General features: G+C 39.8%; 1 protein-coding gene and 1 long non-coding RNA gene across 5 annotated transcripts in view; both read left to right on the top strand.

The window, feature by feature from the left end:
* The window catches only part of GRID1 (glutamate ionotropic receptor delta type subunit 1), a 531,300-nt gene that overhangs the window by 146,902 nt on the left and 361,776 nt on the right, over positions 1 to 22,622 (top strand). Inside the window, exon 1 of one of the 4 annotated variants that reach the window (XM_084525444.1) lies at positions 7,285 to 7,424. The exons of the other annotated variants lie outside the window; for them this stretch is intronic. Within the exon in view, the coding sequence (XP_084381570.1) occupies positions 7,358 to 7,424 (67 nt within the window). The 5' untranslated portion in view covers positions 7,285 to 7,357. Of the gene's footprint in view, positions 1 to 7,284; positions 7,425 to 22,622 lie in introns of those variants that run through there. 4 annotated transcript variants of the gene reach the window in all.
* On the top strand, positions 279 to 5,435 carry LOC311439578. Its single transcript, XR_014694835.1, has 3 exons — positions 279 to 371; positions 833 to 938; positions 4,790 to 5,435. It is a non-coding gene; the product is annotated as an uncharacterized lncRNA (long non-coding RNA).

Here is a 22,622-nt window from a genome sequence, read left to right on the forward strand (position 1 = left end):
ATTTGTAGGCCCTGAGCCTAAAGCCCTTTATGCCAGTGAGTGATGTTTACTTTGATTAGTACAGGGGAGAGAGGAGGTCTGGATCCATACTGTGTCCCTTGCCTGTTCAAAACATCACTTACAACTATTTCACAAATAGTAGTATTGAAACAAAAACTGGTGAAGTAGAAATCCCAAGAGAGGGGTTCAGGCACCAAATTTTAACCTTCCTTCTGTTATTTCCAGAAGTGGCCAGACCACAGGACAACATGATGAAATGTCCCTGTGTTTTCTGTCAGGCATGGGATTCTGGTGACAGAGCAGGATGGTCCCATGGTGCTCTGAGGCCAGCCCCAGCTCTGTGGCTGGGCTTCTGGTGCCAGCTCAGGCAGGTGCGTGCAGTGCTGCCAGTGGGTTATTGGCTTAGGGCTGATAGTGACTCTGTGGCCAATATCCCAAGGTCCCTGCCCTAATCTGAGCCCTATAATATCGTATTAACAGATAGATGACTGCTGACCTATTTATTTTCAGAACCATTTGGGAAGTGCTGTGGGTTGCATGATGTACAAATCTAAGATTTAGAGGATTACTGGAGAACATTAAATTGTTGTGGCTGGATTGTATTCAGTCTAAGAATCTATGATCTTTTTTTCTGGAAGTTGATACATAATGTAATTTTAGTCATTACAGACTTCCTTTATATATATATATATATTTTTTTTTTTGAATACTTTGCAAAAGCCAATAAACTACTGAAAATTTTTCAGCTTAAAAAAAATCATAAAAGATCCAAGAGATCACGATGAATCTAATTTCTAAAGACAGATGTTTGTTCTGTATTTGGTTAACATAGTCAGATCCTGGACCACTTGGATGAGGAGGGGTGTGCGGAAACTGTTCCTTAAGGTCCCCCGGCTCCTTCCAGCGCTTGTTCTGCAGGGCCCTGAAGCAGCAGCCAGGTACCCATTATGTTATTGAGCAGCAGCTGGAGGCCTGGTTATGCTGAGACTTTAACGCTGAGTAACTACTGAGCTTAATCGTGTTAGCGATGTAAACATTTCCCCAGCAGAGATGGCATCTGTGTCTTTAAAGTGAGTAAGGTTTAAAGCTGAGTGGATAACAAAGCTATCCAAATAATGCCTCCCTTTCTAGGTCACTGCCTTCCTTTAAAGTGCACTTCTGCTCCGAAAGGCAATCAGTGCAAACAGTGTGCTGAGCTCTATTACGTTGGTGTTAGGTTTTCACGTATTGTATATGTTAGTGTTATATTTGATATTGTATCTGTAAAAGCTGTGCTACAAAAGTTGTCAGGCTTCAAATAACAAAGTGTGCTCTTCCCTCAGGAGATACCACTCTAATTTTAGACATTTGGAAACAGGATATAACAAGTAAAGATGAGAAAAAAGGTGAGAAGTGGATATATTACATCAGTAAACACTCTGAATTTACTCACTAAAAGTGGAACATGTAGAAAGAAAGGTACATAGAAGAAAGAATGACCTTTGTTAGCCTATCCTCACAGTTGTCAGCATAAAACAAGATCTGGAGGAGATGTAAGTCAGGAGAATGGAGCAGATGGGAATGTGGAAGATACACTGCAGCCAAAGAGCAGAACTGGGGGTGCAAAGCAGGATTTGTCGTGGGAGAAATGGCTGCCTGAGCTATGGAATCTGAGGTTACTGCAGTGTAGCAGGTGCCAAATCCTAATTCCCCAGAAGTTTTATTGATAATCCTGAATGGTGGATCTGGATAAAAGAAAAAATGTACTTTAAAATAGAGAAGCCAAGAAGGTTAAAGCTAAAAAACTTTCTTCTGTGCAAAGAAAAGGGGATTAGTAGGGGAACTTATACAAGTAAAAGAATCATGTCAATAAAACCCAGCTCTTAGTAGCTGTGTTTTGTTGGGAGTGTGTTCCTGTGTGTTGGGTGCACAAGAAGAGAAGGATTTGCTAGTCGGATCTGCATGGTGAGGGCCTGGATGAGAGTTTTTGCTGTCAGAGCTGAAAGAAAAGGTCACTTCCTAGAAACTGTGGTCTTTGTCCTTTTAGTTTTGCTCTTAGGGAAAGCTCTAAATGAGGTAGTGCAGGATGAATATGTGGCCTGTGAAGGGTTTGCAGTGGAGAACACACTGTATTAAATTGAAATATGCATAAAAACTAAATTAGACTGGCTTATAAAGTGAAGTTGAAGCCAATTATGGAAATTAAGCATGATGTAATAGTTAATGAAACCAGTGTAGCAAGCACAGTGAAGCTATGCTGATTGCCAAGAACATCTTGCTTTTACAGTACTTATGTAACCATCAGGAAAGGCCTCAGAGTATTTTTAATAATAATCAGCCTTTTCAATAATATTTATTTCCCTTTTTTTTTTCCTGTGACATTTTATGCTGCAGGTAGGTGAAGTTTTCTTTCTTTAAACTTTTGTTTGTAATTTTTCCCAACAATATTCCAAGTTACATTTCCAGGTTACATGTATTTTTATTGTCAGTGTGGGCTTCTGTGAATTGCATGTACTTCAATAACAAGGAAAATTCAGGCTCCTGAGGGCTTTCATTACCCTTAAAAGCTGAATGGAAGACATCTGTTTTTCTGCCTTGATTTGCTTCTGTTTTCAGCCATCAAAATTTAATTTCATTAGAGGGAAGAAGTACCCAACAAAACACAAAGCGATGTAATATTGTGTTGGTTTTCTTATAGCACCATTCTCCAAACTCTTGTGTTCTTCATCTATATATCTGTATCTATATATATTATATAGATATATAGTGTGTGTGTATGTATGTGTGTGTATATATATATATATATATATATATATTGATCTGAGCTTTACAGAGCTTGGTTTATCAGTCGCTAGAATTTCTGAGCCTTGTTCCGTCAATGGGAAGCTAGATTTCACTTCACGAATCCCAGTCTGACTAAAGCCATATTAAAATAAGCCTAATGGACAGCAGTGTCCAGTTCAAAATAGATTTGTTTCAGGTATAGGCTGGTAATAGGAGTCTGCTTGCTGTGGATTGCCTTTTTGGTCAGCATCAAGTAGGTTTTATATTTGTTCTGTGATCATATGCATATAGTAAAATCTGAATTTATGTCTAACGTGATGGGCTGAAAGCTGAGTGATTATCTCTTCCAGAGTTTCTTACAAGATCTTGGGTAACTTAAGCTACAGGTACCTCAGTTTCTTATATACAAGAGAAATGTTAAAAAGTTTAAAAAGGGGTTCTCAACTGTCAAAGTCCACTACTTGTAGAAGTACAAGCAGTTGGAAATTTTTCCCTGGAAGGAGAAACAGTAGAGTAGGACATATACTTGGCTGTGGAAGGCTAAGGTACTGACCCCCACTCTGTTTAAACCTGTGGTGGTTTAAACCCAGCACAAAACCTCAGCCCAGAACTTATTATTAGCATCAGAGGGGCACTTTATTATGGTTTTCAATCACAGTGATGTGATATTGTGAGGTACTTATTTTTCAGAATACCCAAAGCATTCTTGCTATTTCATGATATTTTTTTTCTTCACACTTGTAGCAAACACTCTGTTTTCTTGAGCTTGTGTTTGTGGATTGCTATTGTGAATTACAACTTCTGCTTTCCTTCTGCTTCACTGATTTGGGAAACCCAAAGCGGAACATATTTAATTTTCTTTCTTACATTATGTCATCTTCTGGCTTCTCCTTCCATAAGTTCCTGTCTAGATCATCCTGCATCTTCCTGAATTAGCCCAATTCTGGTGGATGTCACTGGCTAGAAAACACAATCAGAATTAAATGCCTACTTCTTTGTGGATCAAGGGACTAGCCAGATTGCAAAGACGGTAACTTTTAATAAACCATTCAGCTGTAATGTTTGTTTACTTTAACTGAGCACCATGTACTCAGCAATCCTGTTAGTCTCATGAGAACATCTCTATGCCATGGGTGAATTATTATTTTTTTTCCCACCATAATCTGAGAGTTTTGATTCAAAGCTCCTATCAGTTAGTTTTCAGTGAACTTCTAAGAAATGCAAAGTGGATTAAGTTTAAAAAAAAAAAAAAAAAAAAAAACTTGTCTGAGCTGCTCCTGTTTGTTTGTAAGATGTTTCTTAGTTGGAAAGTGACGTGAAATGTTGAAAGAGGAGCAGAAAGAAAACACTGGGCCTTAACCAATTGGTTGTCCTGAAGTCTACTCTCCTGAGTATCTGTACTTACTCATGACTGCTTACGGTTGTAAATGAGCATGTCTAAAGAAGGTTGATAAATTTTGCGTTGTTAAATAGGCCTTAATCTGAACCTGTGTTAATATCTAGCAATAATGAAAAATTGTTACTAAGTACTTAGTGGTTCTCTTGTAAGTTATGCACACAGCAGAAAGATGGATTGGTTAACAAGTACTTTATTGTAGTAAAACAAATAAGATTGGAATGAAACCTAAACCTGATTTTGGATTACTAGTGTTAATGGACTACTATGGATTACTATGTTAATGGTCTCTAACTTTAATTTTTGATCTCTAACTTTAATTGATGATCTCTAACTTTAATTTTTGAAGATGAGTTAGGTAAATTTTTGTCTTGTGCTTCTGCTTAGGGAGTTGTCAATGCTAATATGAGTTATCTTGAAAATAACTTCTGAGCTCGAGTGCTAATGTTTAGACATGAAAAAAGTGGAAACAATGCAACAAATCTTTGCATTGTAACTGCATCTTCCCATTATAATCTCTTCTATCTCAAGAATCAAAGATCCTGTGCAAAGAATAAAAGGAAATGGTAATATGACAAGAACAGGAAACAAAGAAAAAAGCTGATTCATATTTTTCTTCTTTTATTTCAGAAAAGGTGGTGGTTGTAAAGTGCACAGGCTTCAAAAACAATGAATGTCACTCTATTTCCTATATTGACCAAACAGAATAGGATTTTGTACCTACACAGAATCATCACATATAAAAAGAATTTGTTTGTTTCTATAGCTACAGTAAATGCCATTACTAAATAGTATCTTTTGCAGATTCCATTGTAACTTCAGGTTGCTAATGGTCTTTTATTTTTTTCCCTATCTGGGCAAAATGCTCACAAATAATGCCGTTTTCGATCTTAGTTAATTACTTTGTTAACAGACTTACCTCTGCAAACCCTAAGTTTCTGTCTGTAAGCATATTACAAGTAGTATTACTATTTATTTTCTGTATTGGAGATAAAGGATCATGTGTTTCCAGAGTAACATCTCTTTTCCATTTTTACTGTTTGCTACATACCACTGCAAATTCAGCGTGAAATCACTGCAGAGGTAATTCATAATATTCTCCAACATCTTGTGTTGAACCAGAGGCACCTGGGAGACCATAACATTATCTTTGGGAATACAAACTATGTAAATACATACTTGTGACACAAGGTTATGATAGACTGTATAATTTTCTTAACAATAAAAAAAAGAAAGCCATTAAAAAATGCTTTGTTTTTACTTTGTCCACAAGAAACAGCTTTTTTTTTCAGCTAACTGCCTCCTAATTATTCTGTAGAAAGAAGGAACCATTTTTTTTAGGCAGGTTCGTAATGAAAAATAGTAAATTCAGTGAAACACAATTCAAGCTGAACAAATATTTAAATTGTAGAATTTAAAGCACTTCAGTGGATGCATATATGAGGGCAGTTTGAACCCGTGAAGGACACAGAAGGGAAAATTATGCACGTTTCTTCATCTTAGCAATGTGAGAACTTGCCTGAGAAGTGCAGCAACCTGTTTGCTCATAAGAGCTCCTAGACTGAAATCGGGGAGTTAACTTCTCTCATTTCATCATGACTAAATGTGGACTCAACCCATCATCAGGTTAGAGACTTTCAAAGTAATGGTTAAATCAAGATTTCAGTTTGCTGGACTGAAACATTAGGAGCAAAATTAACCCGTTTAACTAGAAGGAACAACCCTAAACTTCTTGATTTTTGTTCATTTCTCACAGTGTGGCATCTTGAATTTAGAAAAAATGTATACAAAAACCAGTAAAATGACATTGGTAGTCCATAAAGTTCTCAGGGACTCAGGGATACCAAAAACAGAGAGGGTCAAGTCTGCACAGCCTGCCGTTTTTTTCCCTCCAAAGGGAAGAACCAGATAATTTTGCTCTTTTCCTAGCTTGTCTAAAATATACCTGCAAGTGTTAGTTTTACATAAATATAAACGTTATATGTAACTATATGTATATACACATTTGGTGATGTGTATGTATTTAGCACACACACATCAAGTTAGAAGAAAGTTATCAAGTTATTGTTCTATTAAACTTATCCTTGTTGTCTATCTTGAATGGACTTAACTGCTCTTGATTTTTCAGTGAGTCAGTTAACAGCCTTTCTATTAGAAAAATGAACTACTCACAAGGACACGAGTCTACTGACCTGATAGGTGAAACTTTATTCCAATACCATCTTTTTCATGGTGATGCTTGCCTAGTATTTGCCATTTTGTTGTATAAATCATTTGATAGATATGGAAAATATGCATGAAACTATTGACCCTAATTGATCTGATGTGGGAGTATAGTTTAAGCTATTAAAAAAGGTGGAATGACAATGAATTGTGTGGCCAGCTTTCCTAGACATGTTCTAAATCTTGTCGTGATGAGCAGTCACAAGACCTTGGAAAGCCAGAAGACAGGGCTATTCCAGGAGAGCTTCCTGCAGCGAACCTTACGGCAGTTCCTTCAGGTTTTCAGGATGGAGTTATGAGTGAAAGTGGCTTAGCTGCTCCCTGCCAGCTTGCTTCTTTCCATAGCTGACAGCTGGCTGACACAAAAGCCACTATGCCAGGAAGTCCTGATGTTAATTCTGTGATTTGTCCTAGCACAAGTAAGAGTTCTTGGTCATCTCTTACTTTGCTCAGTAAGGAAAAACAAGGGTTGCTTGCATTGTTGTGTGCAGTTTTTTGGGCATTAAAAGGCATAGAACCAAGGTGACAGATTGTTCATTCCTTTTGTACACATAAGCACTCATAAAAATAGCAAAGTAAGGAGGAGGTTTGAGTATATTACAGGCAGGATCCCAGCTCCCTCCATTTGGTACATGGGTGGTGTTTCCTCTTCTGGCACTCAGGGATTTGATTGTTTACACAGGTTTGCTTAGCGAGTGCACAATTTAAAAAATGATTTGACATGAAAACAGACTTGCCTGCATGTGTGCATGCACACACAGAAATTCATGTGTTCTCTATGAATGCACAGTGCAAGCATGTTACTTTTGGCAGTCCCTCAGCTGGGTAAGGTGGAATCATTGCCCCATGTTGTATTTCCCAGCTGCCCTGTATTGCGGGCCAGCTTGTGTTCACTGCTGGGCTGAGCAGGGCTGTGGGTGTAGCTGATGTGTGGTGGCTTGGGATGTGGAACCCAAGAGATGAAACGGAAGGTTAATGTTCTTCAGGACTAACAATTATTGCTTCTTACTTGAGGTACTTGGTGACTGGAGGAGCATGTGGGGTAAGCAAAAGGAAAAACAATGTTGAGGGAGGATGAGGGGCTTGCGCTAAGTAACAAGGTGGCTTACTATGGCTCACTAAACTGTATACGCAATTATTTTACGCATATGTAGCAGTATTGATTAGTGCGTACATGCCGTTTATATTATGCATGATGCAACAGCTGCAATAGTGAGGTTTTATTGTTGGTTGTAATGCAGATAGTTTAGAAAAACTTCAATGCAGCACAATGAGCTAAAAATGCTTCAATATTATATGCATCAAAGATTCTTTACAAGCTGTTTCATTTAAAAGCTATTCATCAGGACTTTCAATAATGCATTTACATGTTGAGAAAAATCTTTTTTATTGAATTGCTAGACTATTAATTTAGTCTTTCATATTATTTTAATAACTACTTTTAAATGAAATAAAATATGAAAAGAGATTATTATTCTATATTTAGTTAATCTTATGGTTGCTTAAGTAGTTTTTATTTTTTGTGACAAATCCTGACAAAGGCAAACACTCTGTTCCAAGCTTTCAAGTTTGATATTAAAATGTAATACAGGAAGACAAGTTAGTACAGTATTAGGGTTGTAATTGGGGGGAAAATTTTTAAAGCTTGTTTTAAGGTCTAATTTTGTTAACAGGACCACAGTCTTACTACATAGCTAGTTGTAAAAGATTTGTGTGTCATCTGTGCTGTTTTAAACTTAGCTGGTTGTGCTACATAGTCATCCTTTTCTGTTATATGAATTGTAGACTAACTAAAAGACAGGAAAGATATTTCAATATTTCCTGACAACTTCAGTGATTTTAAATGAATCAAATTTAACATCTTCAGTTGTCTTTTTCTCAACTCACATTACTCCTTGGCAACACTAATGAAGGAAAATACAAAGGATGGTTTGAAGGATGAAATGACAATTCTACAAAGATCCAGAGCTTTTCTATTGAGGACCAATGTTGTACTCATATCACTTTTGCATTATAAAAAGTATGGTAAGCAGGTTAATAAAAGTACTGGAGGTTTTATCAGCAGTAGGGAAGAAGACAAACTCCTAAGTCTTCCTGGGCCCTACTTCCAGGGATGAATTGTCGCCTATTACAGTTGGAATTCTGTTTCAACAAGGTTAGACCAGACATATTTGTTCATTCTTGTTCCCTCTATACTTTTGTTCCTATTTTTCCTTTGCTACTACCCACACTTCTCCTGTATACTAGGTCTTCCCTGTACTTCTTATCTTCCTGTTTTCTTCCCTTTCTCTCTCCCACTTACTGCCATTAATTAGTACTCTTCTGCAAGCTGTCTTGATAGAGATCTCCCAAAGTGATCTACCCTGGCTGCAGCCATCAAATACTGACTGTTATCAAGCCCTGGTATCACAGTCTATTGGTATTGCTATAGCAGCCATGAAATGGCAGGCTGCAGTGGAATTTTCTTCCTTTCTGATTTTTCAAAATGGACAAATATTTTGCAACCTGGAAGAGCTTGTTTTTATTTTTTATTTATTTTTAATGTATTTTTGATTTTGAATCAGAGCTTTAAGACTGATTAGAGCAGTGCACCATATCTAGATTGCAATTACAGTATCAGGTTTAACTTCTGGTAAGTAACCTTTCGACTGACAAACAACTCTTAAAATAATGCTTTTGACTTGATCAAATAAAGGATTAAATCCTGAGCAAACCAATCATGGCCAAGTTTTTTTCAGAATTCTGAGAGAGGCAAAAGACTGTTTTATAGGAGCGTGTCATTTTTGTGTTGCAGGAATGACAGATGACAGCCAGTGATTAGGAAATGCTTTTGTAGAGTTATTAGAGAGGCATTTAATAAGCAAGAAAAATTTTAGAAAATGCCACTGTACTGAGGATATAGTTTCAGAAGGGATGACAGCATTTTCTGTGACCAATAACCTGCCTACTGTTGAGAATTAATCTGAGATGCAAAATAAAAGAAAGGTCAAATCAGTTGGCCAGAACATCTCTGGGAAAAATGAGTGTGGCTTGTTGTGAACTATCTATGAAAAATGATAAAAGAAAAAATGCATCTTGATTTTATGCATTTCCTTGACTGGAATGAGAGTTGGGCTGGATTGTGGAGGCGGTTTGGTCCAGCTGAGAGAAACTGGCTTCCAAATCATAGCCGTTTCCTGAGTTGGCTGCTCAATAATGCTTCCACCAAGCTGTGCTCCCTGTTATTGCTGGCCCTTCTCCTGCGAGCTGCACTTCCCCTGCTTAATTAGATGAGAAAAAGGATGAGATGTTCCCCTCTCTTCCTTCAGGCTTGAATCTGGAGGGTCTTGTTTCCAGTGTTCACTAGCACAGCTCATTGACCTGGCTGCTTGTCTGAGGGTCTGCTTTCAGTGAGAGGATCTACATTCCCTTCTCAAGCTGGGAAGAGAATAAATTCCAACTAAAATTGCTCCTCTGTTAATATGAAATCCAGTGTGGCTGTAGTTTGGAGGAAAGACAAAGTGGGAAGTTCCCAATGCCTTTGTCACATTGAGCATCTTCATAGTTTTGATTTAAAAATCTTCCTTTCATAATAGGAGTTATGTCAATATGTAAAATAAATAAATCTTCTCTAAGAGCAAAATGAATCCTAGAAAATACAATCCTCTATGTACCAAGCAGCCAGAAAGTTTCGAATGTTCCAATACCAGTGACATCAAGCTTGTTTGGAAAAGTCAGCTCTAACAGGAGCTGAGCTGTATCAGCTGAATTCTTGGCTTCTCTAAAATGGTGTGAAAAGGGTACTAATTACTACGATCTCAGCAGGCCTAGATTTGAGTCTTCAGTAAAACATCAGTGGTGATGCTAGGTAATAACCTTTGCACAAATGTTGTCAATAAAGATAAAGATTCAGAGACAGTTGTGTGAAGATGATATTAAATAGGTCAGCTGCATTTGATGCCTTCCACACCACGTAGCTGGGAGCTGGGGAGAGAAAGCAAAACTGTTCTTGCTGTGGCCATGGTTTTCTCTAATTAAGGTATGACCTTTATGTCTGTGGAAGGTGTTTGCCTTGTCATTTGAATGTATCTGTTGTTATTACCAGCATTTAAATGCAAGATTGGTAATTAAATAAAAGTTTCAGAGCTAGAAGGTACCTGGAGTGAATCTAGGTGTGCTATTCTGCCTATTGCTGAGTGATCCTCAGCACTTCCAGTGAGGGGTCCCACCCCTCCCTGCTGGGGAGTGATGTAGAAGCTCTGAGGTTGCCATTTCTACTAGCCCCCATCCTTCCTTCCAGTTAATCCACCTTCACTGCTATCTATATGTAGTTTTGACTCTTACAGTATTATGGAATAATCTCAAATGAACAAGATATTAGCATGCATACTCATGAACAATTAATAACAGATTTTTCATCTTGGGTTAAAAAACATTACATTGGTAAGGACCGCTTTCTTTACTAAGGAAGATGAAATGAATAGCATATTACAAGCAGTGAGAACAGGACTATGCATTTATATCCATCGCTTTTGAATTTAGCAAAATATCGGAGGACTGCGGGAGAGGATCAACCTCATTTGTTGCAGTATTTAAAACCTTTAACTGTTCCCCAGTGGTTATAATCACTCCCTGAAAAGCTGTTGCTACAGGACTCAGGCACAAAGTTCAGTCATTGTGGTGTCAGAAAGGTCAGATTCTAGAATTCAGAAAAATTATTCACCTCATGCCAAATGTAGATTATCTGAAAATAGCCATATGCCAGATTGTTATAGTGATGTGCACATGCTTCAGCTAGTATGTTGCTTTTGATGCCAAATGTCTCTTTTAATGAGATGAGTAAAAGCAGAGTGTAGATGCCATGAGTCTAATCCTGTCTAATATTAGAATGTAGAGTCGGATCATGAGAGCTGGTCTCCCCTGGCAGCCCAGAGATTGCAACTGCAGCCAAGGGTACTCAGGGCCTTGATGCTTTCTGTGAACGGCTTTCACCGCTTCCCATGATTTTCTTTTGTCTGAAAGTCAGCCAATCCCCTAACAAAACATACACAGAGTGGGAATCACAGTCTAATGGAAGTTGCAAAGTACTGCCTTGTATCTTTCTTTATTGCAGTTAATGCGGTTAACTTCGAGATCGTGGGATGATCTTCTTCATTGTTATCCTACCTAGAAACTGAGTTTTCAAGTGTCAAAAGGTACTGCCATTAAAAAATAAATAAATTAAAACTTATGGCCCTGTCTGGATTTGAATGTGAAGGTTGAGAACTTCTGAAATTGGTACTGTAAGCTGAAGTGGGTAGGGACTGATGAAGATGGGAAAGGAGTGGGTGGGTAGGTGAGAAGTGTTATCTCTCCGATTCTAGCTTGCTTTATTTTTATGGAGGGAGTTTTTCAGAAGCACAAATAGCAGCTGTATATCTGTAAACCAGTCAATCCCTTGGGAAAAGCCCTGTCTCTGAGCACTGTCCTGGCTCCAACAGCAAACTGGGTAACTTTGATAGGAGGTGACTGTTCAGCTGCTTGCTGCCACCTTTAGATTGGGTAGAAATCCTCTTCATATGGGGTAATATACGCCCTCCAAACTACAAGTATCAACTGTAATTGGAGATTTCCCCCAACCTCTAGAGATCTGAAGCACTGCTATAAATCCAAAACTCACCTTTATTACTGGTGTATGTATTGAACTCTAACTGGAGGGTTGCTCTTAAAAACAATATTGTACCCATGTCACAGTAGGTATTTGTAATAAAACAGCATGCAATTACAAAGAATGAGGGCTTGTTTTAGTCAATATTAAAAATTACCGTCTCATGCCTTTGTTTTATTTCATTAAATATATACTTCATCAAGCAAAAAGATCAGCATTGATGTTTCTTTCAATAGTGTATTTGCCTAATATTTATGTTTTAAAGTATAAGGAATAATCAAAATCTTTCTGCTTCCTACCTGCCAAATCTATTGGAATGCTATTGGTATTCTGGTCTGTTTTAAAAGCATTGGAGGGGGATAGAGATAGTTCTGTAGTTCATTACAAGAGTACAGTTCTGAACATAATTGAAAAATAAAGATATGTTGCCAAAATGTGTGTCGTTGTGTCTCTGATTAAGGTACTTATAGGAACCTATCACCATAGTAACAAAGTCTCTGCTAAATAATTACCAACAGATTCCTTCTTTTTTCTCTTCTTCTATCTTGTATAATATGTATAGCTTGACTGTAGCTTTAAATGTGGGAATTGTGTATATAAATGTTTGCACACTGTATTTGGAAGATAAACAGGATTTACGGTCCTGCAAGCTACAATCTGTGCAAACAATGGGCGGAGAAACCAGCTGCAAACCAATAGGTTTCATCATCTTCATTCACTTTCAGTTACTGTGACCATTTCTCTGAACTGCTGCTCATGCAGTTACATCCACTTTGCTTTCAGGACTGTTCTAGAGAATGCTGGAATAACTTACAAAATCTGGACTCTTACTGGGGATGTTGCCTGCATCTACTTTATTTCAGTCCAGAAATGCTGTTCTGTGGGACTATTCTGTTTGTAATCCGGTTGTCTTCGGAGCGATCTGCTGGCCTTTACTCTTAGCAATAAGATAAACAACTTTACAGGGTTTCCACTGCATAACAAATTCTCAGTTCTTAAAAGGTGCTCAACGTGATCAGTCTGAACCATTTTAGTTAATCACAGAATCACAGAATTTCTAGGTTGGAAGAGACCTCAAGATCATCGAGTCCAACCTCTGACCTAACGCTAGCAGTCCCCACTAAACCGTATCCCTAAGCTCTACATCTAAACATCCTTTAAAGACTTCCAGGGATGGTGACTCCACCACTTCCCCGGGCAGCCTGTTCCAATGCCTAACAACCCTTTCGGTAAAGAAGTTCTTCCTAACATCTAACCTAAAACTCCCCTGGTACAACTTAAGCCCATTCCCCCTCGTCCTGTCACCAGGCACGTGGGAGAACAGACCAGCCCCCACCTCGCTACAGCCTCCCTTGAGGTACCTATAGAGAGCAATAAGGTCGCCCCTGAGCCTCCTCTTCTCCAGGCTGAACAAGCCCAGCTCCCTCAGCCGCTCCTCGTAGGACTTGTTCTCCAGGCCCCTCACCAGCTTCATCGCCCTTCTCTGGACTCGCTCAAGCACCTCGATGTCCTTCTTGTAGCGAGGGGCCCAAAACTGAACACAGTACTCGAGGTGTGGCCTCACCAGAGCTGAGTACAGGGGGACGATCACCTCCCTAGCCCTGCTGGTCACACTGTTTCTGATACAAGCCAGGATGCCGTTGGCCTTCTTGGCCACCTGAGCACACTGCTGGCTCATATTCAGCTGACTATCCACCATCACTCCCAGGTCCTTCTCTGCCTGGCAGCTCTGCCAACCATTCCTCTCCCAGCCTGTAGCTCTGCTTGGGGTTATTGCGCCCCAGGTGCAGGACCCGGCACTTGGCCTTGTTGAACTTCATGCAGTTGACCTCAGCCCATCAGTGCAGCCTATCCAGATCCTCCTGCAGAGCCTTTCTACCCTCAAGCAGATCGACACACGCACCTAACTTGGTGTCATCTGCGAACTTACTGAGGGTGCACTCGATGCCCTCGTCCAGATCATCGATGAAGATATTAAAGAGGACCGGCCCCAGCACCGAGCCCTGGGGGACGCCACTAGTGACTGGCCTCCAACTGGACTTGGCTCCATTCACCACGACTCTTTGGGCCCGGCTATCCAGCCAGTTTCTAACCCAACGAAGCGTGCGCCAGTCCAAGCCAAGAGCAGCCAGTTTCTTGAGGAGAATGCTGTGGGAGAAGGTGTCAAAAGCCTTGCTGAAGTCAAGGTAGACCACATCCACAGCCTTTCCCTCGTCCACCCAGCGCGTCACTTTGTCATAGAAGGAGATCAGGTTCGTCAAGCAGGACCTGCCTTTCATAAAGCCATGCTGACTGGGCCTGATCGCCTGCTTGCCCTGCAAGTGCCATGTGATGACTCTCAGGAGGATCTGCTCCATGAGCTTCCCTGGCACTGAGGTCAAACTGACAGGCCTGTAGTTTCCCGGGTCTGCCCTCCGGCCCTTCTTGTAGATGGGCGTCACATTTGCTAGCCGCCAGTCAACTGGGACCTCCCCCGATCGCCAGGACTGCTGATAAATGATGGACAGTGGCTTGGCCAGCTCCTCTGCCAGTTCTCTCAGTACCCTTGGGTGGATCCCATCCAGCCCCATCGACTTGTGCACATCCAAGTGCCGTAGCAGGTCACCAACCAGTTCTTCATGGATAGTGAGGGCCACATCCTGCTCCCCATCCCCTTCCACCAGCTCAGGGTACTGAGTATCCAGAGAACAACCGGTATTGCTGCTAAAGACTGAGGCAAAGAAGGCATTGAGCACCTCCGCCTTTTCCTCATCTCTTGTAACTAAGTTTCCCCCCGCATCCAGTAAAGGATGGAGATTCTCCTTAGTCCTCCTTTTTGTGTTGATGTATTTATAGAAACGTTTTTTGTTATCTTTAACGGCAGTAGTCAGATTGAGCTCCAGATGAGCTTTGGCCTTCCTAATTTTGTCCCTTCACAGCCTCGCTACATCCTTAAAGTCCTCCCTAGTGGCCTGCCCACCTTTCCAAAGACTATAAACCCTCTTTTTTCTCCTAAGATCAAGCCACAATTCTCTGTTGAGGCAGGCTGGTCTTCTTCCCCGCCAGCTCGTCTTTGGGCACGTGGGGACAGACCGTTCCTGCGCCATTAAGATTTCCCTCTTGAAGAGTGCCCAGCCTTCCTGGACCCCTCTGCCCTTCAGAACCACCTCCCAAGGGACTCCACCAACTAGTGTCCTGAGCAGCTCAAAGTCAGCCCTCCGAAAGTCCAATACAGCGGTTTTACTGGTCCCCTTCCTGGCCTCGCCAAGAACAGTGAACTCCACCATTTCGTGGTCACTCTGCCCAAGACAGCTCCCGACAATCACATCCTCCACCAGTCCTTCTCTGTTTGTGAAGAGAAGGTCTAGCGGGGCACCACCCCGGTAGGCTCACTAACCAGCTGCGTCAGGAAGCTATCTTCCACGCTCTCCAGAAACCTCCTAGACTGCTTTCTCAGGGCTGTGTTGTGCTTCCAGGATATGTCAGGGAAGTTGAAGTCCCCCACGAGACCAAGCGCTGAAGATTTCGCAACTTCTGTCAGCTGCCTGTAGAATTCCTCGTCCGTCTCCTCATCCTGGTTCGGCGGTCTGTAGCAGACCCCGACCAGGACACTAGCCTTGTTGTCCCTGCCGATCCTAACCCAAAGGGACTCGACCTTGTCATTCCCAGCCTCGAGTTCTACAACCTCGAAAGACTCTCTAATACAGAGAGCCACACCACCACCCCTTCTGTGCTGTCTGTCCCTTCTGAAGAGCTTATAGCGAGGCATTGCAGCACTCCAGTCATGAGACTGGTCCCACCACGTCTCCGTGATGGCAACCAAGTCGTAGCCTGCCTGCTGCACGATGGCTTCCAGCTCCTCCTGTTTGTTACCCATGCTGCATGCATTGGTGTAGATGCACTTCAGCTGGGCCATTGCCTTATCCTCTGGCCTTGCCATTGTTCCCCCTGGCACAGCCCCAACAATCCTAGCCTCAGCCCCATCCCCCTTCCTACCTAGTTTAAAGCCCTCTCAATGAGCCCTGCCAGCTCCTGGCCCAGGATCCTTTTTCCCCTGAAAGATAGGGACCCGTCTGCGGCCATCAGGCCAGGTGCTGAGTAATGTGCCCCATGATCAAAATTCTGTGTTGGCACCAGCCCTGGAGCCACGTGTTTAACAGGTGGGCTTTCCGTGTCCTCTCTGTACCCCTCCCTGCCACCATAGGGATGGATGAAAACACCACCTGCACTCCCGCTCCATCCACTAACCGACCCAGCCCCCGAAGTGTTAAGTGACCATACCTCCAACATGGTCTTGCAAACCATTGCATTTTGGTTGAATAATGACGTGGTGAGGTCTTCATGCTTCTTGCTGACTTGAGTTTCATCTTTTTGGAAAGCCAAATGGATTCATTTACTCTTGCAGATCATGCAGCTTGGGGCTTCAAAGAGCTGTCAACTGAGTGATTTCTGACTTCCAGGGGTTTTCTGTCAGGTAGTTGTTGCTTATGTTAACCAGTCTATGAACATAAATAGAACCAGACTTTTGAAGCCAGTAAATCATTACTGTACCCCATACAATAATTAGTTGAGATGAGACACAGGTAAAACCTACGCTAGTGGAATTTGATTGTTCAGCCTCAGTTATTTGCCATTAAAACTCATCTCCTTCTCCTGGTGAGGAATAGCCTCCATATAACCGATCCAAGGAAATGCTCACTTTTTTTTTTTTTTTTTTTTTTTTTTTTTTTTAAAGGGGGGAGGGAGAGTTTGCTCTTGCTCTTGACTTTTTCTTGTGAAATTCTTGTACAGCTCATAAGAGGCTCTGGGCTCTGAGATTAGAGAATGTTGCTGTAGAGGCTTTTTTAATGCTGCTGCATGGGTTGAAGCTAGCCCATAGCACATTAAATATTCATCTGTTTGAGGTATAGGCCTGAGGTCTCTAAAGACACTAGCTGCACTATATGGTCTCTAGCTGAATGTGGGTTACCCTAGAAACAGTAATAATAGCAAAACCAGCATCACAGAGGACCATGTCATGGTATTTTGAAATTACCACAGGTAACAGCAGTTACCTTGGAGCTGTGTTATAAACCCCTTACACCATTTCAAAAGCCATTTGTTGCAGAAAAAAATATGTATTTAAAACATTTTTCAAAGTGTGCTCTATCATATTTGTATAGTTGTTCAAATATATCTATGAAATGTGTTAGGAGATGACATATCAGAAACAGTCCAGAGGAGGATCATGAAATGTGATCAGCAGTCTGGAGCATCTCTTCTATGAAGACAGGCTGAGGGAGTGGAGGTTCTTCAGCCTGGAGAAAAGAAGGCTCCTGAGAGACTTTATAGTGGCCTTGTAGTACCTACAGGATGCCTACAGGAAAGCTGGGGAGGGACTTTTGTCAGGGAGGGCAGTGACAAGAAAAGGGGTGTAATGGCTTTAAATTAAAAGAAGAAAGATTTAGATGAGACATGAGGAAGTAATTATTTGTTCAGATAGTGGTGAGGCATTTGTACAGGCTGCCCAGAGAAGTTGTGGATGCCCCATCCCTGGAAGTGTTCAAGGCCAGGCTGGATGGGGCTTTGGGCAATCTGTTCTAGTGGGCGGTGTCCCTGCCAATTGCAGTGGGTTGGAACTAGATAAGCTTTAAGGTCCCTTCCAACCCAAACCATTCTATGGGAAATGTGGTTCAGAACAGCTTTTGTTAATATCAGACAAGGAGAATTTACAGATATGCAGTTTTAAAATTAAATGGAATCAAAGAGATGGGCTGAATTAAACTCAAAATGTTTTGTAAGGAGCAAACTTGTAATTTTCAGCACAACTAGTCCTTTTAAATCTATAAACTTAAGTATGTTCCTGAAATGGACATGCAACATCTCTGCAAACAAGAAGGTATGTGTATATCCTCTGGATACACTATGAAAGTTGTTAAACTTCTGTTCACCAGAGCATAAAACGTGCACACACAGGTCTCATTAACCCAACCCATGTAGTTCACAGCTTTGATAAGTACTGATCTAATCGAGTTACCTAACAATAATGTTTTTCAGGGTAGTATGTTCAAATTCCAAACATCCCGATTGGTGCAGAAAGTGAAAAGAACTTTTCTGCCTCTACAGATGATTCATTTTTGGAAATGCCCTTGAAAATAACTCCTTGTGCTCTAGCCGAGGACATATGTATTAATTCTTATCTGTAGCTTTAAGTTCTGCTGGAGATGAAGATTTATGAGCAAGGTTAGACTAGACCATGGCAATATTGTCTTGGTTAGTATAACAGCGAAGTGTCTAAGTGAATTTAAAGCTACAGAAAGTACAATTTCTTTTTCATAATATCTATCCCATCTAATCTGTATCAGGAAAGTCATGGATATAGCATCTTAATCATTATTGCTCTTAACAGGCAATTGCTCTTCTACTGACTCATGTCCTTTGACAAACCTTTAGTTGTTCTTTAAGCCACTTCTAGACTGTTAAATAGCCACGTCTTGTTTGAAGCCACTGTCAAAGGGTGTGGCGGTTCAGTTGTATCTTGTATTTATGCATCTGACTTTATCAATGCCTCCTATTATTTTGACTTGCATATTCTAATTTCTTTCCTTTTATTGTTCATCCGTGACTGTCAAAACCACAAATGGATTTAACTTTTAGAACTTATTACTGATCCTAATTGCTTTGGGGATACAAAAATGAAAATAAACCAATTTGCTATTATGTACTGAGAAATACAGAGCTTCTTCTGACCATTAATTCTTACTTAATAACAGCTCAACTAGAAGCAGTCACTTTCCACCTACAAGTAGTTTGGCAAAAGTGTTTCTTCAGCTACATTTTATGTGATTTGTTTAGTATAGGAAAAATTGGTCCCTTGATTCTGTGTAGCATCATTTAGATACTCAGGAGCTTGCATAAAATTATTAGATGTAATCCTGTCTGTCTGTGATAACTGCAATGAGAGTGATTTTAAATTTACCCATGTAAACCCACTTTCAGCTTTCAACATCATTTCTATTCGTGTTCCATCAAAAGAGAAAACTTGTGCAAAATCTAGATTTCTTTCAGTTTCATCTCTGAATCTAAGACTCTGCAGTGTAAAACAATGAAATATACCTAGGGATTAGCTAGGTCTGGATTATTTTGAATATATCATACATGCTAAATGACAGGTTGTACTGGGGAGCATCACTGATTAAGAAAAACGAGTCTGTCTGGATTTTTTTGCAGCGAATTCCATAACAATGAGTGTAAGTGAACAGCTATGGAGAAATATGCTGCTTTTTTAATAATAATAAAAAATACAGTGTTTGCATTGCATAATATCTAACAAGGGAAGACTAAGAATTTAGTGAGGATGAAAGCAACAGCATAAAACTGAATTCTCTCTAAAGAGTCCATAGAATTAAATCAAGTGGTTTTTTTTTTTTTTTTTTAATTAATGATTTTATTTTTTTAATTATTTTTTTTAATTTTTATTTCCAGAAATTGTGGCTCTTTATCATAAAGGGACATTTTCATAGCAACTGCTGAATTCTATAGAGAAGTTGTTATGGTCCTGGCCAGCCTGCTGCTGCTGAGCCTGCTTGACTAAGGAATGGATGTGGTGATCCCACCTTCCAGCCTCAGCCACTTTGTTTATTTGGGAAATTAACAGCATTTTGGCTTAAGAACTAGCCTGGCAGGATTTTTTTTTTCCTAATGTCTTCCATTTACAGTTCAGAGAGGTAAAATCAGCTGCCCTTTGTTTACAGTGGCTTTGGAGTTTTGTGGAGTCAAATTTACCATTTTTAATGGTGTAAATTGAGCAGAAGAAAACATCAGTTGTTCCTGTGCTCTGAATTAAATTACAGGAATCCTTGCTCCTTGTGAGGAGGTACCAGGAAACCCTGAATTGAATGGCACAACTTCTAACACTTCCTTAATGCTTGTTTTCCTTATGCTTAGAGAATAAAAATACACATAAAATGCATAACTGATGTAGTTGTACAGTTGAATTCAGTAATATGTTTGCAGGCTTTAAAGTTTCTAGAAAATGGTCTGCGGTGGTTAAATCCAAGTTGGCACAATGTGAAGATTTCCAGTAGGGTTTTGAAGGGAAGATTGCAGTAGTATAGCTAGAAAAACCTGCAAAAATATTTTTTTCTTAGTTATGATGTTCTTTGCATTTTCAAAATGGAGTTGCCATTGAACAGTGAGTGCTATAGGGGACCTTTAATTGTTTTCACATTAACAGCCCTTTATTACAAGACTTTATTATCATAAATAATCAATCCACATTAAAGAAAAAAGTCCGTGTTTGTGAGTTTACAGTGGATTTTAAATTTCATGTGGAAATCATAGCATTCATTATCTCCTAAAATTTATTACTTATCTCCTAATGAAAATACCTGTCTCTTTATTACTGTGATCTATGTGCCTGTTCTCTACCAGCTATTCAATGCAAAAATACTAGAACTTATCTTGGTTTAAATTACGGGAGAGGTAAATGTCATGGCAAGGCACAGCACTACCTTTGTTGCCATTTGAAGCTGATTCTAAATACAAGTTACTGACTTCCTTTACACCCTTGTTAAAGCCATAAATTTGAGTAATTTATCTGAACCTCTTACTCAGTGTTCAGTTATTTCTTCTCCCCCTTCACCTGCTTGGTATAAATTCTGTGTATACCAAGAGCTGTGTCCTTATTATTTTCAAGAGCTACAAGAAAACATTGTTTTCTCTTGTTGAAATAGATCACATGGAAAAAAAAAATAATCACAAACTAGTGCCATGGGTATTTCCAAGGGCACAACAGTGCTAATGTAACAAAGAACAAATAATAAAATCCACCACAAAGGGATTTCAAGTCTATAAAACAAATAACTTGTATGAATATGATAATAGACCAACTGAGTACAGAGTGATTTCCATTGGTACAGCTGTAGGTATCTTTGAAAAATGTAGCTGAATATTAATCTGAATATTTACACAATCTGAGAGCATCACTGATAGCTTCTAGGAATTCTGAAATTCTTACTCAGGAATTGCAAGAAAGCTGTGCTCATACAGATAGGTCAGAATTAAAGACAGTGTAGAAGAGGCTACAAAGCCAAGCAAGAACAAGTTTCCCCAAAAGGGGGAAACTCACTTTTCCATTTTTCATTTTACTATTTGAAATTTTCATCAGAAGACCTCAAGCTTGACATAAAGGCATGCCACGTGACGTGCTTTTCATTCAAGGCTAATCTCGAGTCTTTTACAACTTCTGTATTAGTAAAAGGCAGATGTAAAGTGAGAAAAGTTTGAATTGTTAGCTTTTGCTATGCTGTTGCATGAACCAGGTGAACAGGCAGCCTGCATCAGAGCCTCAGGATGGCTTCATGTGTACGATGGCTTCACGATGAAATATGCAGATGCTTGGCTCCTTCCCTGGCCATGCTCTCCCTTCCCATTATGTGGCAATGCGTGTGGGCAGGTGTCCATCTGGTAGAGAAGTATGTCATTGCTACAGCAACAAGACCTGTAGAGCACTGGAGTCCTGATCTGCTGGCTGGAGGCCAGCAGCACTCGTTGCCCCAGCCTGTGATGAATCACGAGGACATAAAGCTCCAATTCTGCTGTAACAGTATGTTTTTGTGTGGTTATATAAGTACATAACATATCTGTCTTAAATGAGTGTAATTCTTGCTACTGTGAGATTGCTACTGATTTATGCCAGTGTAAATGAGAGCAGATTATGGCCTGCTTTCTGGTGCTGTGCCTACCGTGGATGCCTGTAGAGCTGGGCACTTTTTCTGCATGTGCAGTCTGTTGAGGCATGTGATGGGGTGTGTATGTATTATATTAAACTTATGAAGTCAGATTTAGACCTGATTAAAGTAAGCACAGAATAATTAAATTTGTTTTTCCAGCATTGAATTCAATCCATAACAGAACAAATCAAACAAAAACAATGGAGAAATATTAATAAGAATAATCTTCCAAGAGGAGAAAACAATAAAAGCTTTGAAGTCAACCCAAATGATGTCTGCTGTAATATAAATATTTAAAACAAATGAAATAATTATCCTTCAGTTTTAACTTATTTTTCATCTCTAAAAAAATCATCCTTTATTTTTAAAATCTGAGTTCAAGTTTTGGTTGCATTATTTGTTTTGGTAGGGCCTCGAGGTTGTTACTTACAGCAACAAGTATTTTATTCAGTAAAATACTTGGATAATATTCTTGGATAATATTGTAATAATTCAATATTACACTTTATATCATGTCTAAAACTTATTATCTAATAGAACTACCACCACTGGCTTGACCTTGTTTGGTTTTTAGTTGCAGCTGCTTTGTAGTCTGGTGATTCAAACATATTTGAGGCTAAATGAATTCTTACTGCTCAAGAATTAGACCATTATGCAACTCTATTACTTGAGTAAAAATATATTCCTATAACATGCAGTAATTCAGCAATAGAGTTAACACCTCGTTCACACCCCAAAGAATTCAAATGCTGACTTAAGGAATTTAAGTGCTGAATTTAAATGCGGTTGTCTAGCATCACATAATTTGAAACTTGTAGATAAAAGATAACTTTAATAGAATCTTGGCTCCTGTTGTCTTGTATCTGGCAGAAAGTGGATACAGATCATAATATCTATTCAATATGATTTACCTGTACGAAAC

This window comes from Aythya ferina (assembly GCF_964211825.1).
Source record: "Aythya ferina genome assembly, chromosome: 7".
NCBI classification, from domain to species: domain Eukaryota; kingdom Metazoa; phylum Chordata; class Aves; order Anseriformes; family Anatidae; genus Aythya; species Aythya ferina.